General features: G+C 40.0%; 2 protein-coding genes across 5 annotated transcripts; both read left to right on the top strand.

Annotated features, from left to right (window-relative positions):
- Positions 1-5,966: 5,966 nt before the first annotated feature.
- asb5a (ankyrin repeat and SOCS box containing 5a) lies at positions 5,967-8,941 on the top strand. 2 transcript variants are annotated; one of them, XM_064955733.1, is made up of 7 exons: positions 5,967-6,046; positions 6,442-6,521; positions 6,606-6,713; positions 6,929-7,079; positions 7,906-8,040; positions 8,370-8,561; positions 8,793-8,941. In XM_064955733.1, the coding sequence occupies exons 1-7, from the start codon at positions 5,998-6,000 to the stop codon at positions 8,918-8,920; spliced, it is 843 nt and encodes a 280-aa protein (XP_064811805.1). In that variant the 5' UTR covers positions 5,967-5,997; the 3' UTR covers positions 8,921-8,941. The 2 variants fall into 2 exon arrangements, with proteins under 2 accessions (XP_064811805.1, XP_064811804.1); XM_064955732.1 differs by having other exon boundaries at positions 7,906-8,109.
- Positions 8,942-9,678: 737 nt separating this feature from the next.
- On the top strand, positions 9,679-15,669 carry spata4 (spermatogenesis associated 4). 3 transcript variants are annotated; one of them, XM_064954903.1, is made up of 6 exons: positions 9,679-10,024; positions 13,205-13,334; positions 13,618-13,736; positions 14,878-15,098; positions 15,276-15,389; positions 15,488-15,669. In XM_064954903.1, exons 1-6 carry the CDS (start codon positions 9,924-9,926, stop codon positions 15,580-15,582), a joined length of 780 nt encoding a protein of 259 aa, XP_064810975.1. In that variant the 5' UTR covers positions 9,679-9,923; the 3' UTR covers positions 15,583-15,669. The 3 variants fall into 3 exon arrangements, with proteins under 3 accessions (XP_064810975.1, XP_064810977.1, XP_064810976.1); XM_064954905.1 differs by lacking the exon at positions 9,679-10,024 and adding an exon at positions 10,051-10,118; XM_064954904.1 differs by lacking the exon at positions 9,679-10,024 and adding an exon at positions 11,229-11,343.
- Positions 15,670-17,509: the final 1,840 nt, after the last annotated feature.

Raw genomic sequence — 17,509 nt, 5'->3', positions numbered from 1 at the left:
TAGTAGAGAGTAATGTCTTTGCCAGCTAAAAAAAACTTTACTTTGAATACAAGTATGCCTTAAAATGGAAAAACAGGTATATCTTTCAATAACTTGACTACCAGAATACTTCATTCTTAGCTTGAAATTATAATTGTTTTATTCAGAAATGTTCACAATCAAATAGGAACATTTTACATACAAAACAACACTTGAATCAATAAACAGAACAAGCAACTAGAAAAAGCATGAATATACCTCTCAACCAGCTTCATGGGGTAGTCACCTGGAATGCATTTCAATTAACAGGTGTGCCTTGTTAAAAGTTCAGAAGGATCCGCATCTTTTTTTCAATTTTCGCCTAAAATGACATACCCAAATCTAACTGCCTATAGCTCAGGACCTGACGCAAGAGTATGCATATTCTTGATACCATTTGAAAGGAAACAGTTTGAAGTTTGTGGAAAATGTGAAATGAATGTAGGATAATATAACACATTCGATATGGTAAAAGATAATACAAAGAAAAAACAAACCTTTTTTAAACTTTTTTTGTACCATCATCTTCAAAATGCAAGAGAAAGGCCATAATGTTTTATTCCAGCCCGGGCGAAATGTATACTTTGGCCACTAGATGGTAGCAGTGTTGTAGACAGATTCAAAGAAAGATTGAATTTCTGTTCAAAATTCTGTATCAAGACTGCTCAAATGTGCCTAATTGGTTTATTAATAACTTTTCAAGTTCATAACGGTGCACTCTCCTCATACTATAGCATGATATTATTTCACTGTAATAGCTACTGTAAATTGGACAGTGCAGTTAGATTAAAAAGAATGTAACCTTTCTGCCAATATGAGATATGTCTTTGTCCTGGGAAATGTTCTTGTTATTTACAACGTCATGCTAATCACATTAGCGTACATTAGCTCAACCGTTGTGAGGGTGGGACACCGATCTGTAGAGATGGGTGGTATTTCTTTCCTTCTTAATGCATTTGAGCCAATCAGTTGTGTTGGGTGGTATACAGAATATAGCCCTATTTGGTAAAAGACAGAGTTTGTATTATGGCAAGAACAGCTCAAATAAGCAAAGAGAAATGACAGTCAATCATTACTTTAAGACATGAAGGTCAATCAATACGGAACATTTTCAAGAACTTTGAAGTGCAGTTGCAAAAACCATCAAGTGCTATGATGAAACTGGCTCTCATGAGGACTGCCACAAGAAAGGAAGACCCAGAGTTACCTCTGCTGCAGAGGATAAGTTCATGAAAGTTACCAGCCTCACAAATTGCAGCCCAGATAAATGCATCACAGAGTTCAAGTAACAGACACATCTCAACATCAACTGTTCAGAGGAGACTGTGTGAATCAGGCCTTCATGGTCGAATTGCTGCAAATAAACCACTATTAAAGGACACCAATAATAAGAAGAGACTTGCTTGGGCCAAGAAACACGTGCAATGGACATTAGACAGGTGGAAATCTGTCCTTTGGTCTGATGAATCCAAATGCAAGATTTTTGGTTCCAACCACCGTGTCTTTGCGAGACGCAGAGTAGGTGAATGGATGATCTCTGCATGTATGGTTCCCACCGTGTATCATGGAGTAGGAGGTGTGAGGGTGTGGGGGTGCTTTGCTGGTGACACTGTCAGTGATTTATTTAGAATTCAAAGCACACTTAACCAGCATGGCTACTACAGCATTCTGCATTGACATGCCATCCCATCTGGCTTGCGCTTTTCAACAGGACAATGACCCAACACATTTCCAGGATGTGTAAGGGCTATTTGACCAATAAGGAGAGTGATGGAGTGGTGCATAAGATGACCTCCACAATAACTCAACCCAATTGAGATGGTTTTGGATGAGTTGGACCGCAGGGTGAAGGATACGCAGCCAACAAGTGCTCAGCATATGTGGTAAGTCATTCAAGACTGTTGGAAAAGCATTCCAGGTGAAGCTGGTTAAGAGAATGCCAAGAGTGTGCAAAGCTGTCATCAAGGCAAAGGGTGGCTACTTTGAAGAACATAAAATATATTTTGATTTGTTTAACACTTTTTTGGTTTCTACATGATTCCATAGTTTTTCAGCAAACTTAACGTGTAAATATTTGTATGAACATAACAAGACTCAACAACTGAGACATAAACGGAACAAGTTCCACAGACATGTGACTAACAGAAATCGAATAATGTGCCCCTGAACAAAGGGGGGGGTGAATCAAAAGCAACCGTCAGTATCTGGTGTGGCCAGTAGCTGCATTACGTACTGCAGTGCATCTCCTCCTCATGGACTGCCCCAGATTTGCCCGTTCTTGTGAGATGTTACCCCACTCTTCCACCAAGGCACCTGCAAGTTCCCAGATATTTCCGGGGGGAATGGTCCTAACCCTCAGCCTCCAATCCAACAGGTCCCAGACGTGCTTAATGAGATTGAGATCCGAGCTCTTCGCTGGCCATGGCAGAACACTGACATTCCTGTCTTGCAGGAAATCACGCACAGAACGAGTAGTATGGCTGGTGGCATTGTCATGCTGGAGGGTCACGTCAGGATGAGCCTGCAGGAAGGGTACCACATGAGGGAGGATGTCTTCCCTGTAACGCACAGCGTTGAGATTGCCTGCAATGACAACAAGCTCAGTCTGATGATGCTGTGACACACTGTCCCAGACTATGATGGACACTCCACCTCCAAATGGATCCCGCACAAGAGTACAGGCCTCAGTGTAACGCTCATTCCTTCAACAATAAACGCAAATCCGACCATCACCCCTGGTGAGACAAAACTGCGACTTGTCGGTGAAGAGCACTTTTTGTCAGTCCGGTCTGGTCCAGCGACGGTGGGTTTGTGCCCATAGGCGACGTTGTTGCTGGTGATGTCTGGTGAGGACCTGCATTACATTAGGCCTACAAGCCATCAGTTCAGCCTCTCTCAGCCTATTGCAGACAGTCTGAGCACTGATAGAGGGATTGTGCGTTCCTGGTGTAACTCGGGCAGTTGTTGTTGCCATTCTGTACCTGTCCTGCAGGTGTGATGTTCGGACGTCCTGTCTCCCTGTAGGGCTGTCTTAGGCGTCTCACAGTACGGACATTACAATTTATTGCCCTGGCCACATCTGCAGTCCTCATGCATCCTTGCAGCATGCCTAAGGCACGTTCAAACAGATGAGCAGGGACCCTGGGCATCTTTCTTTTGGTGTTTGTCAGAGTCAGTAGAAAGGCCTCTTTAGTGTTCTAAGTTTTCATAATTGTGACCTTAATTGCCTACCGTCTGTAAGCTGTTAGTGTCTTAACGACCTGTCCACAGCTGCATCTTCATTAATTGTTTATGGTTTATTAAACAAGCATGGGAAACTATGTTTAAACCCTTTACAATGAAGATCTGTAATCTGTTGTACTTTTACTAATTATCTTTGAAAGAATCGTGAAAAAGGGACGTTTCTTTGCTGAGTTATACATATATATATATATATATATACATATATATGTATATATATATATATATATATCATTTTTAAGAAACACTTTTCAGTAAGAATTATTGTACATAAATTCAACATAACGGTCATTAATTAGGAAACAAAATAATATCACATAATTATAAATGAAAGATCATTATCTGTAATCCAATATTGAAAAGCATCCCTTAAAGGTTTTCATTAACTTCTTATGGTGATAAAGGAAAATAAAGGTATCTGGTTCTTGTTATGACTATACAAATCCTAATGAGATCTTTTAACAAATAATTCCTAAAGGTGAAAGGAAACACAGAAGTAATTAAATGCATTTAGAATTTATTATTACATTTTTTTTTAAATCTAAGAATTGACATCCGTATATAACCAACAAAAACATCTGTGGTCCTGCAGTAGAATATGTCAACATTCCTTTGATTAAAAAAAGCATTGCTTGTGGATTTGCCTTAACTACTGTAGAGTATTACCTATTGGTGCAAACAAGATACCACTTTGAATGAAATTGTTATACAATAGAGCATTGCCATTATCATCCATTAAATGTTGATAGACCAGATGCAGTGCCTTCAGAAAGAATTCCCACCCATTTCTTTTTCACATTTTGATTAAATGTATATATTTTTTTGTCACCGGCCTACACACAATAACCCATGTCAAAGTGGACATGTTTACAAATGATTTCAAAATGAAAAGCTGAAATGTCTTGAGTCAATAAGTATTCACCCCCTTTGTTATGGCAAGTCTAAATGAGTTCAGGAGTGAAAATGTGCTTATCAAGTCACATAATAAGTTGCATGGACTCACTATGTGTTCAATGATAGTGTTTAACATGATTTGGGAATGACTACCTTATCTTTTTATACCACACATACAATTATCTGTAAGAATTCCAAACACAGATTCAATCACAAAGACCAGGGACGTTTTCCAATGCCTCGCAAAGAAGGGAACCTATTGGTAGATGGGTAAAAAAACAACAGATATTTAATATCCCTTTGACCATGGTGAAGATATGAATTACACTGTGGATGGTGTATCAATTAATTGGATAAAAGTCAATTGCATTCACTCCACCTTCCTCAGTAGACTTTACAATATCTACTTTTCTAAAATAATTATGTTTATTTTTCCATATAAAGTTGAAATTAATTTGGTTAAAGCTTGAACGTTTGAACACAGAGTTTGTTGTACTGTCTTTTGTTCGAACCTTCCACATCCAAGAAATGTTTGCCCACCCTTGAGCCCCTGGGAATACGTGTGAATTCAAATTCTAGGATTGCTCTACTGCCGCCAGATGGCGCTATTTTTCCTTATGTCGATTGATGAAACGATGGCAGCTGGGCTAATACTAGGAAAACTATTTTGATAAAGAATCATGTCCAAACAGACATTGCAGAAAACAAGGTAAATCAAAACATTATACGGTCATGTTTGATGGCAATTTGTTGATTGTTGTTGGACTACATCGCTGACTCAGCCAGGCTGAAAATAACTAAAGAGAATGGAATGAAATACTGGCAAAATCTCCGACCTTCCCAAGGAATAGTGGAACTATACTGTTCTCTGCTGCATTTAACCTACACCATTTATGATACTATCCTGCCATGCCTTTAACCACCTCTCACTCCTTTGTATCAATAATGCTTTAATAGGTCAGAGATGCTGAAATGGGCACTTTGTCTTATTCATATACAGTTGGAAGCTTCACTTTATTGTGGGCATTTTCCTTGTTCCTGGATTAAAAGTGCACTCACAGGGGTTGGGTTAAATGCGGAAGACTTGTTGCGGTTGAATGCATTCAATGGTGTAACTGACTAAGTATCTCATTTCCTTCCTTGTAACTTGATTCTGGACAATGCTCAGATTTACTAGTTGAATTTAGCACCTAACATGCCTTGGAACCAGTAGTGGACACTGATTACATGATGATATTGACTGTGCTGAAACTTCCATCATTGAAATGACACTCCACTACTATTTTAACACAGGTACAGAAATTCAGTGAGGACCACTTGAGAGTGGCATATGATCCCCTCAGTATAGCAGAGCCTGTTCAAAAGAGGGGGCAATATGACAGCGAATCCTTTCGCGTTGCTCCATTATTCCAATGTTTACCTCACCGTAAACATTTACCTCACCATACTGGCTCTGTTCTCACCATACTGGCTCTGATTTTGGTCAAGGACACTGTGAGTACCCATATCTCTCTACTGTATTAGTCCATTGTCACAACAACAACAAAATATACTCACAATAATTATTATTTATAATTTGGCTATTGTGAATCATGCATATACTCACTTTGTTGACCTGAACATGCAAAGTAGCTGACACATAATAACTGTGTATACGGTACATACCGGTCAGGCTCATTTCTACCCTAAACTATTAATAGAATGGCCCACCCCCCTTGCCCTAGTTTTCATTCCTGACTGACTGTGGTCTGTAGGCAGACTTGCAGACCAAAACAGCACTTAAGCTTCCCAGTGTCAGTGACAGACAGTGTGCCAACATGCTTGGCGCATGGAAAGGGAGCACCAATGCAGCAAATAGCAACACAAAATCAAATCGTGTTGTGCGTTATTAAAGGTCAGTGATGTAGCTATATGTAGTTTACACTAGTTTTCCCGGAACATGTTTTGTTTCTGATTTACAGTGGCTTGGTCTTCCATTTAATATATCAAGTAGGTTAGGCTAGTTCAAGAGAAAATAGATTTGATGGTTATTTCCAATAGAGACATATTGGCTCACCCTCAATTGGACAACATGGATCCTTAGTACTCTACCTTATATGAAGTGAAATAGAATAGAAGTGTCATAGATCAGTGATATGGAGAAAGGTAACAATGATGATGCAGTCTGGAATGCATCTGGTGCTATTCTGGATATTGACCCAGGTGTGTGTACCCTGTGAAATGGAATCATTCATCAAAACTGTGAGACGGTGAGCTGTTGTATGTGACAAGCATTTGTGTTTGCTGCAGGCTCCTGGGCAGACCGCTCACCCTTACATGATGCTGCATGCCAAGGTCGTCTCTTAGCTCTGAGGAATCTCATTTTACAGGTGAGCCAAAGGTAATCAAATTCAGTGTGCACCCACTGCTTACCTTCTGCGATGTACTATGGTTTTGTTCTGCTGCTCCCACAGGGCCACAATGTAAATGTAGTCACTATAGACCATGTGAGTCCTCTGCACGAGGCCTGCCTTGGAGACCATGTAGCATGTGCCAGAGCTCTGATCGCTGCAGGAGCCAATGTGAGTCAATGGAGAAGATCCGTTAATAATCAAGATAACCTTTTTTTTAACATGAAACAGTAATAATTTGTACTAAATAATACATTTAAGAAATAGCTTAATAAAGCTTTTGTAAAATACATCTTGTTCTCTGTTATTTGTTATTTTTTCTCTGCCCCAAAATGGTGCTGCGTTATTAAGCTGAGCGGTCAGAGTTAACATGAGACTCTGTGCAGGTGAACGTCACCACCATTGATGGGGTGACTCCTCTTTTCAACGCGTGCTCAGTGGGCAGTGTATCATGTGCAGAGGTCCTCCTGGAGAACGGGGCCAAACCGCAGGCCCTGGTATTTCAGCCCTCGCCCATTCACCAAGCCAGCAGTAAAGGTATGCTCAGTACCCTTATCACTCCAACATCCTTATCTTAATTAATCTAGTATGAACCCAATGATGTGTATAAACCCTAGATGAATGACAAGGGCTGCTGTATTGAAGCCACCGCACAGCCACCTTGGTAATACTCCTCTATTGTAAAAAATATTTTGCAAGCTATAGAAATGCATTTATTAATGTCTAAATTAGTTTATTCTATTACAGACACTTAATGCATACTTTTAAATTATATTATGTGAGCTAAACACACACACATATTTATATATATAAATATATATATATATATATATATATATATATATATATATTTTTTTTTTTTTAAATATATACATATTAACATTTTCATTTTTTCTGTGAGTACTAATGTTACTGTCCCCACTACAAAAAAATACTTAAATACATGTTATCTTGTTCTTGAAACATTTAATTGAAATACTGTTGAATTCCATTTATTCCTATGAGGTGTACCAATATGGCGGCCGGTGGCTTTAAAGCCTCTCTTTGGCTAATACTTAGCATCAGCAATCCATGGTTTATTTACATCATTGGTATGAACCTTCAAGTGTACTTCACTGACCATTTGGGCTGTATGCTAACTTGGGATTGAGGCAAATACATACAACTTAAAAATCTGAATCAAAATATCACAAATCAGAGTACAGTTTTTGAGATACACAAACATAATTCAAGTCAGAGTATGTCCCATGGTGCTTAGAGGAATCCTCATATTCCGGGTACAAAAATAATTAGCTAAAACACCAACCGCAATAATTGGAAAGCTGACAGTAATGTCTTCCATGTATGTGCCTACGGTCGGTAGGCAGCAGTGGGTGTGTGGAGACTCTAATCAGATGGGGAGCCGACGTGGACTTTGACATTCCTCACCTGGGAACGCCCCTCTACACCGCCTGTGTCTCTCAGGAGATAGAGTGTGTCCAGAGGCTGCTGAGGGAAGGTGAGGCACGTGCACATCTGCTCTGCCAAATCACCAGAGCCAGGTATGATGAGAGGAGGAGAACTAGTGGTAAGATTATTACTGTCTCCCCAAGTGGTGAAATGTATTGTACCTGTATAGCACTCTCACTATGGCCACATCCACCACGAATGCTGTAGTAGCTCAGAGCATCTTCCCATTTCTACACCACTAATATGTTTAACCCACCTGGATAAAAGTCCAAATCCATCATGTTATGACATCGATAAAGTACTTCTTTCCTGTAACTGAATGACATAGGACTATTAAATGTGTGTTATATCCATACCTTGGTTTACGCCTCCACACAGGAGCAAATGTACAGAAAGGTAGATATATGGAGTCTCCCTTACACGCTGCCGCTGAGAAGGACTGCACTGCCATTGTTAAGCTGTTGTTGGACTTTGGGGCAGATATCCATGCCAGGAACATTGAGTTCCAGAGACCTGTGGAGGCTGCTCCTCCCAGCAGCCTGACAGAGGGGTTTCTACTGGTCTATGAGGGTAAGTTCTATAGGCCTATTCACAGTCATCCTTAGAAATCAGTGAATTCCTATAGCCAAAGTATCGTAGTGTTATTGGTTAATCACCCAAGTCAAACTCGCTGTCCATTATATGTTTAAAACTAAACCATCATTGTCTGGAATAGAATATCACGTGTTCAAGCAATAGAAAACTAGCCGTAGTGGATTTGGTTGAATAGCATGATATGTTTCCCCTTCCACCTTTCTGCAGCCACGCCCCAACCATTGAGTCAGCTGTGTCGACGGCGTATCCGTGACCGTGTGGGCCGTGACAGGTTTCACCTCATCAACCATCTTCCCCTTCCCAACCCCCTCAGGAACTATCTCCAGTACAGATGATGAGCTTAGAATGTCACAATCTCAAAGGCGGTGGTGGTGGTGGTGGTGGTGGTGGCATCTTCCTGGTGTCAGTCATTCATGTGAACTCAACAGCCTGCAAGGATAGAAGGAGCACTACTTGCACTTGAAGCAATGAAATACATACTTGATTTAGCCTATACCAGATTTGAGTATGGTTCACAAGAAACTGCCAAAATTTGGGGTTGGAGCAATGACCAGCAATCATGGTTTGCTATGAACATTTTCAAGGAAGAGTTTCATTTTAATCCAGAGCTGGACTGTTTAAAGGCCCTTAGAAAATGTGTTCCTCATCAATATTTTGCAGCAGGTTTAGAAATTAATCTGTGGCTGGCTCATATGCTCATACAACAACACAATTTAAAGTGCTTTCATATTATGGAAAATACATTTAATTTGTATTGTTATATTAACATGGTTTATCACGTTATATATTTTAGATTAGACCTGTGCATCTGCAAAACTTGAAATTCACCAAAATATTCACCATTATCATTGAGAACACTACTCCTACATTCATATCCTCAAAAAATATAGATATAAACTTGCTTGCTTGATGTGTTTTATGTGTGATCTTATTGTCTGAGCTACTTGCTATTATTTTATTAAAACGTTTTGAATTCCACGTTTTTGCAAGTCTTTCAAAGGCAAGCAGCGCTCTTCAGTGTGCGCAACATTTTCTATTTCCAGTGGGTGGCAACAATGTACCTTCCCGCGATACGTACACCTTTCCAGGAGAAAGAAGAAGTAAGGCCGTTGCTATGGAACTGTTGATAAACATGTCAAATGTGCCATATGAGCTAGGAAGCTCATTAGCTTAGCTAGTTCGTTTACCACAAATGTTCTATAAGACACAGTATTATATAGCAACAACTTAACGAAATACTGAACCAGAAAAGTTAGACCAATAGTAACTTATCTTATCATTTTGTAAGCGTGTGTGATTGGTTCATCGACGCTAGCTGAATTAACATTACAGCTGACAATGGCTTACGCACAGCCTCCCAAAAAGACAGGACTGCCACGAGAGGTTCTGAAGTGGCTCCAAAGCCTGGATTTGTCATTTTCTCCAAAGAATATGCGCAGGTGAGTGTACATTAGCAAATTGCCAAGCGCGTCTATGTGAAATATAACTTGAGAGTTGGTCTATCTAACCGAGTAACCTTAAGGGGATAGTCGGGTAAGTTGAGCTACCTTTGTTTCAACGAAACAATACACAAGATATATAATTTGACCAAATATTGAGGAAGTGTCAATTTTCATGTAGTCTGTGAAGGAATAAACCACATGGAAAAAGTGGTAAGCAAGTTAGGTAAACAAATGTATATATTTTTAATTAGGTTAGAGGTTTCATGATGCTTGTATCTAAACCAAAGTAGATCCTTTTAAGATTGTTCTATTGGGGTCTCTATAAGCTTTAATATCACGTTCTACACCTAGCTTGAAAATGCATCTTGTAGTTGTGTTGGCTATAGTCAACATTTTTGCATTGGGGTAAGTTGAGCCAATGGCTATGTGGTAAATTTATCCAAATGTGAAGTTGAACAAATTGAAATGTTGTCTTCCCAGGCATATAGCAAGGCATGAGGTAAAAAAAAACAAAGCATGTGTTAAAAGATGCTTTAAATTATCAAAAGACAAAAAAGCAATTGTTATTGTGTTTGGGAAATAAAAATATATAAAAAAATATATATATATATATATATTAGCGCCATTTACATAAGTATTCAGACCCTTTACTCAGTACTTGGTTGAAGCACTTTGGCAGCGATTACAGCCTTGAGTCTTCTTGGGTATGACGCTACCAGCTTAGCACACCTGTATTTTGGGAGTTTCTCCCATTCTTCTCCGCAGATCCTCTCAAGCTCTGTCAGGTTGGGTGGAGAGTGTCACAGCACAGATATTTTCAGGTCTCTCCAGAGATGTTCATTTGGGTTCAATCCGGGCTCTGGCTGGGCCACTCAAAAACATTAAGAGACTTGTCCCGAAGCCAGTCCTGCGTTGTCTTGGCTGTGTGCTTTGGGTTGTTGTCCTGTTGGAAGGTGAACCTTCACCCTAGTCTGAGGTCCTGAGCACTCTGGGGTAGGTTTTCATCAAGGCTCTGTCTGTACTTTGTCCCGTTCATCATTCCTCGATCCTGACTTGTCTCCCAGTTCCTGCCGATGAAAAACAGCCCTACAGCATGATGCTGCCACCACCATGCTTCACCGTAGGGATGGTGCCACGTTTCCTCTAGATGTGATGCTTGGTATTGAGGCAAAATAGTTAATTCTTGGTTTCATCAGGGTAAGTTGAGCTACCTTTGTTTCAACGAAACAATACACAAGATATATAATTTGACCAAATATTGAGGAAGTGTCAATTTTCATGTAGTCTGTGAAGGAATAAACCACATGGAAAAAGTGGTAAGCAAGTTAGGTAAACAAATGTATATATTTTTAATTAGGTTAGAGGTTTCATGATGCTTGTATCTAAACCAAAGTAGATCCTTTTAAGATTGTTCTATTGGGGTCTCTATAAGCTTTAATATCACGTTCTACACCTAGCTTGAAAATGCATCTTGTAGTTGTGTTGGCTATAGTCAACATTTTTGCATTGGGGTAAGTTGAGCCAATGGCTATGTGGTAAATTTATCCAAATGTGAAGTTGAACAAATTGAAATGTTGTCTTCCCAGGCATATAGCAAGGCATGAGGTAAAAAAAAACAAAGCATGTGTTAAAAGATGCTTTAAATTATCAAAAGACAAAAAAGCAATTGTTATTGTGTTTGGGAAATAAAAAATAAAAAATATATATATATATATATATATTAGCGCCATTTACATAAGTATTCAGACCCTTTACTCAGTACTTGGTTGAAGCACTTTGGCAGCGATTACAGCCTTGAGTCTTCTTGGGTATGACGCTACCAGCTTAGCACACCTGTATTTTGGGAGTTTCTCCCATTCTTCTCCGCAGATCCTCTCAAGCTCTGTCAGGTTGGGTGGAGAGTGTCACAGCACAGATATTTTCAGGTCTCTCCAGAGATGTTCATTTGGGTTCAATCCGGGCTCTGGCTGGGCCACTCAAAGACATTAAGAGACTTGTCCCGAAGCCAGTCCTGCGTTGTCTTGGCTGTGTGCTTTGGGTTGTTGTCCTGTTGGAAGGTGAACCTTCACCCTAGTCTGAGGTCCTGAGCACTCTGGGGTAGGTTTTCATCAAGGCTCTGTCTGTACTTTGTCCCGTTCATCATTCCTCGATCCTGACTTGTCTCCCAGTTCCTGCCGATGAAAAACAGCCCTACAGCATGATGCTGCCACCACCATGCTTCACCGTAGGGATGGTGCCACGTTTCCTCTAGATGTGATGCTTGGTATTGAGGCAAAATAGTTAATTCTTGGTTTCATCAGACCAGAGAATCTTGTTTCTCATGGTCTGAGAGTCTTTAGGTGCCTTTAGGCAAACTCCAAGCGGGCTGTCATGTGCCTTTTACTGAAGAGTGGCGTCCGTTTGGCCACTCTACCATAAAGACCTGATTGGTGGAGTGCTGCAGAGATGGTTGTCCTTCATAAGGTTCTCCCATCTCCACAGAGGAACTCTGGAGCTCTGTCAGTGACCATCAGGTTCTTGGTCACCTCCCTGACCAAGGCCCTTCTCCCCCGATTGCTCAGTTTGGCCCGGCAGCCAGCTCAAAGAAGAGTCTTAGTGGTTCCAAACTTCTTCCATTTAAGAATGATGGAGGCCAGCGTGTTCTTGGTGACCTTCAATGCTGCAGAAATGTTTTTGTACCTTCCCCAGATCTATGGACAATTTCTTGGACCTCATGGCTAAGTTTTTGCTCTGACATGCATTGTCAACTGTGGGACCTTATAAAGACAGGTGTGCCTTTCCAAATTATGTCATATCAAATGAATTTACCACAGGCGGACTCCAATCAGATTGTAGAAACATCTCAAGGATGATAAATGGAAACAGGATAAACTGGAGCTCAATTTCGCATCTCATAGCAAAGGGTCTGACTACTTATGTAAATAAGGTATTTCTGTAAAATAATTAAAAATATAAATCCAAAACCCTGTTTTTGCTTTGATATTATGGGGTATTGTGTGTAGATTGATGAGGAAAAACATTCATTTAATCAATTTTAGAATAAGGCTGTAGCGTAAATAATGTGGGGGGAAAAGGAAGTAGTCTGAATTCTTTCTGAATGCAGTGTAATGAATATAAAAATGCCTCAACTTATCCCACTCTCCCCTATGTTATGGAGTCACATTTTCCCTTCACCAGGGATTTCTCCAATGGCTACCTTGTGGCAGAGATGTTCTCCTGGTATTATCATGAAGACTTCCCCATGCACTCCTACAACAATGGGACATCACTTCCAACCAAACAGGGCAACTGGGCACAAATAGAGAGGGTAAGAGTTGGAGGGTATGGCCAGGTAGCCTGGTTGTCATCTCTTCTGTTCAGTTATCACATTACACTCCTTAGCTAAACAGACTTGAACCCAGACTAACGGACAGTAACAAAATAGTAGGTGTATGAGTACAAATAAACTGGTGGGTATAATCCTATGTCCACTTGCAAAGTCATCAATGTTTTTGCTGTGAGAAGGCTGTCTTTCTATACTACTGACATCCTGTCTTTTCTTTTGTTTGTCATGTTGAATAATGGAGAATCAATTTCTACTCTCTTATCAGTTTCTAGTGAAACAGAACATCCATCTGCAAAAGGAAGTTCTGGACGGGACCATCCACTGCAAGCCAGGAGCAGCAGAGCTTCTAGTGCAAGAGATTTACACCATCTTAACTAACAGGAGGTGGGACATTTATTGAACCTTTATTTAACTAGGCAAGTCAGTTAAAAACATTGTTATTTACAATGATGGCCAAACCCTAACCCGGATGACGCTGGGCCTATGGGACTCCAAATCATGGCCTGTTATGATACAGCCTGGAATCGAACCAGGGTCTGTAGTGACGCCTCTAGCACTGAGATGCAGTGCCTTAGACCGCTGCGCCACTCGGGAGCCCTAGCATGCTCAACCAATTCAAATCCTCTCCTTTTCATCAACACATTAGGATACAATAGGCTTCATCTAGAGAGTGAGACAATGGGTTGTCTGTTTTCCAAGTGTTACTGAGCCAACTATCCTGGCTAAAATAAATACAATGCATAGACGCTAACTGATCATCAAGTGATTCTCTTCCTTAGCTTTGTGAATCTAGACTAGTCTGCTGCACTTACAATAGTTCCACTGGTGAGCATTGTGGTCAGTCTGGTTTAGCTAGGCTTTCTTTTACTGCTTTCCAGATCCAGTTCCTCATATTTTTCCATAGAAGCACAAATATCATACCCCCCCCCCAAAATGTGTGCATCTGTAACTTTCTCACTCATCATTATTCATGATTCATTTAGGATTATCCATAATCATGGTAGCATCTCCATTGATGTAGACGTGTTAAGGAACATAATCTATTCTTATTTACAATAAAAGTGACTCCAAAATGACACTACATTATTTACCAATAATTTCTATTGGGCACAAACTAATCTGAAACACAACCAAAACAAACAGCAAATGCATCTAAAAAGTCGGTGGAGTCAGAAGCTTGATGTAATGAATAAAGTGCCTTGTGTGTTATGAATATGGGACCAAATACTTAACTTTTTACTACTTTAATACACATATAAGTGAGTTTGTCCCAATACTTTTGCTCCCCTAAAATGGGGGGACTATGTACAAAAAGCGCTGCAATTTCTAAACTGTTCACCCTATATGGATGAAAATACCTTCAACTTAAAGCTGCCGGTCTGCACATTAACCTCGTTGTCATTGTTTTATTTCAAAACCAAACTTTCATAGTATAAAACCCGAAAGAAGAAGAAATGCTTCACTGTCCCAATAATTATGGAGGGCACTGTAGCTGATAAAACTTACATACTGTATAACTGTCCAGGATCAAAGGGATCCAGGGCAGGGAGATTGACTTCACAGACAGGGACTACCAGGACCAGCTGCCCATGCTAGCTCGGGCCACAGCCTCCAAGGCCATCAAGAACAACCTGCGGCTGACCGAGGTCATAGCCGAGCCCAACATCTCCACCAATCAGAGGAAGGTGCAGGCCATCATCCACATGCACCTGGAGCAGAGGGCGGCCGAGAGAGTCCAGAACCCCAGTGAGTGTACCAACAATCGGGATAGAGTGGGGTTCTTGGATAGGCCATGAGGCTGGTAACATTAGGGTTAGGATTCGACAGGACTATCATGTGATTGTGATTCAATGCTACTGTTATTCAAATACAAATAATGTAATTGAATTGGGATATAAAAAAAACTGCATTTGTCTCTGGCAGAGCGTTTCAACGTGAAGCCCACCTTGGGAGAACTGGCCGTGAGACTGCCCCCATCTTCTCACCACGGAGATGACAGCTCCGATAGCAACGCCTCAGTACAAAGTGGAACCGCAAGTAAGTAATTCACATAGTTTTTTCAACACCACCAGTTTTACAGTGTCTACACTGTAGTCTCTTATTTCTCATCACTTACTTTTTCCTCCCTTCTATAGAGTCAAGTGAACCATTCATCAGGAGTAAAGCCAGTGTCCATTTCAAGGAGATTGAGGTGCGTCAGACGGACAGACGCTCGCTGATTGCAATTTAAAAGGCCAGGAGATTCAGCCGTTTGGTGTGTATTTGTGAGAGATGCCTCTGATACGATACCTCTAATAAAAGTACCTTTATACCTCTATTTCTGTATTATAAGTACATCTATACCTCTATTCCTCTAATAAAAGTACCTATATACCTATATTCCTCTAATAAAAGTACCTATATACCTCTATTCCTCTAATAAAAATACCTATATACCTCTATTCCTCTAATAAAAGTACCTATATACCTCTATTCCTCTAATAAAAATACCTATATACCTCTATTCCTCTAATAAAAATACCTATATACCTCTATTCCTCTAATAAAAGTACCTATATACCTCTATTCCTCTAATAAAAGTACCTATATACCTCTATTCCTCTAATAAAAGTACCTATATACCTCTATTCCTCTAATAAAAGTACCTCTATACCTCTATTCCTCTAATAAAAGTACCTCTATACCTCTAGTCCTCTAATAAAAGTACCTTTTATTCCTCTAATAGAAGTACCTCTATGAACAAATACAAGTATAGCACTTCTCAATGACTATCATGCAAGATATTACCTTAGGGGTGTTGTTTTACTAGTTATTCACTAGTCCATTAGTTACAGTACTTCAACCATTAGTAGTTGCTCTAAAATTACAATTTCAGGGGGTTACCAGTAGGTGGCGGTGCTGTGTCTGGTTTATAATCATGGGTGAGGCAGGTTGAAAATCAAAGCACGATCAACGGTCGTTTTGATAAATGCATTCTGTATTATAGGTCCGTGCTTTTCACAAATGTCTGTTAACATTCCAGTTATTACCTTGTAATAAGTGACTAACAAGCAGACTAGCAGTGACAATCTATTGTCTGCTCCTCTCGTCTGCCTGTAAATTCCCTCATTTCAGGTAGGGTCCTTTATACAGTGTTAGGAAATATGCTTGGTGCATCCATCTCAACATCACGTTAATAATGACAAGATTGTTGTGACTGACTGGGTTTGAACCCAGGTCATCTGCACATCACAAAACTATCTTAGCCAGCTGAGCTAAACCCTAAGTTCCTTTGGGAGTTAACACAAGTCTTCAGGTATCGGACATTACACTGGCTCCATCCAGTTTCAGCTAATGAAGGATGGGAAATGCAATAGCTTTTATGTGATGAAAGATCCCTAATGTCTTATTTCACCAGCATTTAGATATTGTGCATCATACACCAGATGAAACCCGTAAGGTCCAAATATTGTGTTCTTTGTTTGCTCATAAAATTCCAACTCTGAGAACTTTACAATAATGTGCAGATCATTTCCTCTTTTCCTTGCACCTGTGATAAGACACAGTAATGTCACCTTTATAATAGAATGAAAGCAGCATTTAGATAAAGGATCCCAAACACACAGCACATGGCCTGCAACATGCACATGGCCTGCAACATAACCATGCTTCCAATTATCAGGAAGGTATTTTCTTTACACAACTGATTGGAAAAGATCAGAAGCTGATCTGATCTTTTAACTGTCAGGTCTGGTGTCTGGGTACAGTATATCTAATCAAATCAAATTTTATTGGTCAAATTGCACCATTGGTTAGAGCCTGTAAGTAAGCATTTCACTGTAAGGTCTACTACACCCGTTGTATTTGGTGCACGTGACTTTGATTTGACATGCAGATGTTAGCAGATAAAATGCTTGTGCTTCTCGTTCCGACCATGCAGTATATCTAACAAGTAATCTAACAATTTAACAACAATGACCTTATACACACAAGTGTAAAGGAATGAATAAGAATATGTACATATAAATATATGGATGAGCGTTGGCCGTGCGGCATATGCAAGATGCAGTAGATGGTATAGAGTACAGTATATACATAAGATATGAGTAATGTAGTGCATGTAAACATTATATAAAGTGGCATTGTTTAAAGAGACATGATACATTTATTACATCCAA

This window comes from Oncorhynchus masou, chromosome 32, assembly GCF_036934945.1.
Source record: "Oncorhynchus masou masou isolate Uvic2021 chromosome 32, UVic_Omas_1.1, whole genome shotgun sequence".
NCBI lineage: Eukaryota > Metazoa > Chordata > Actinopteri > Salmoniformes > Salmonidae > Oncorhynchus > Oncorhynchus masou.
The sequence above is the reverse complement of the archived record's forward strand: the minus strand, read 5'-3'. Positions and strand labels throughout refer to the sequence as shown.

Excerpts from the sequence above, each read along its gene's own strand:
- asb5a (XM_064955732.1), top strand. The coding sequence starts at position 5,998 with ATGCAGCAAATAGCAACACAAAATCAAATCGTGTTGTGCGTTATTAAA. Across the intron at positions 7,080-7,905 it reads TCACCAAGCCAGCAGTAAAG|GCAGCAGTGGGTGTGTGGAG; the intron begins GTATGCTCAGTA and ends TACGGTCGGTAG. Across the intron at positions 8,562-8,792 it reads GTTTCTACTGGTCTATGAGG|CCACGCCCCAACCATTGAGT; the intron begins GTAAGTTCTATA and ends ACCTTTCTGCAG.
- spata4 (XM_064954903.1), top strand. The coding sequence starts at position 9,924 with ATGGCTTACGCACAGCCTCCCAAAAAGACAGGACTGCCACGAGAGGTT. Across the intron at positions 13,737-14,877 it reads ACCATCTTAACTAACAGGAG|GATCAAAGGGATCCAGGGCA; the intron begins GTGGGACATTTA and ends ATAACTGTCCAG. Across the intron at positions 15,390-15,487 it reads AGTACAAAGTGGAACCGCAA|AGTCAAGTGAACCATTCATC; the intron begins GTAAGTAATTCA and ends TCCCTTCTATAG.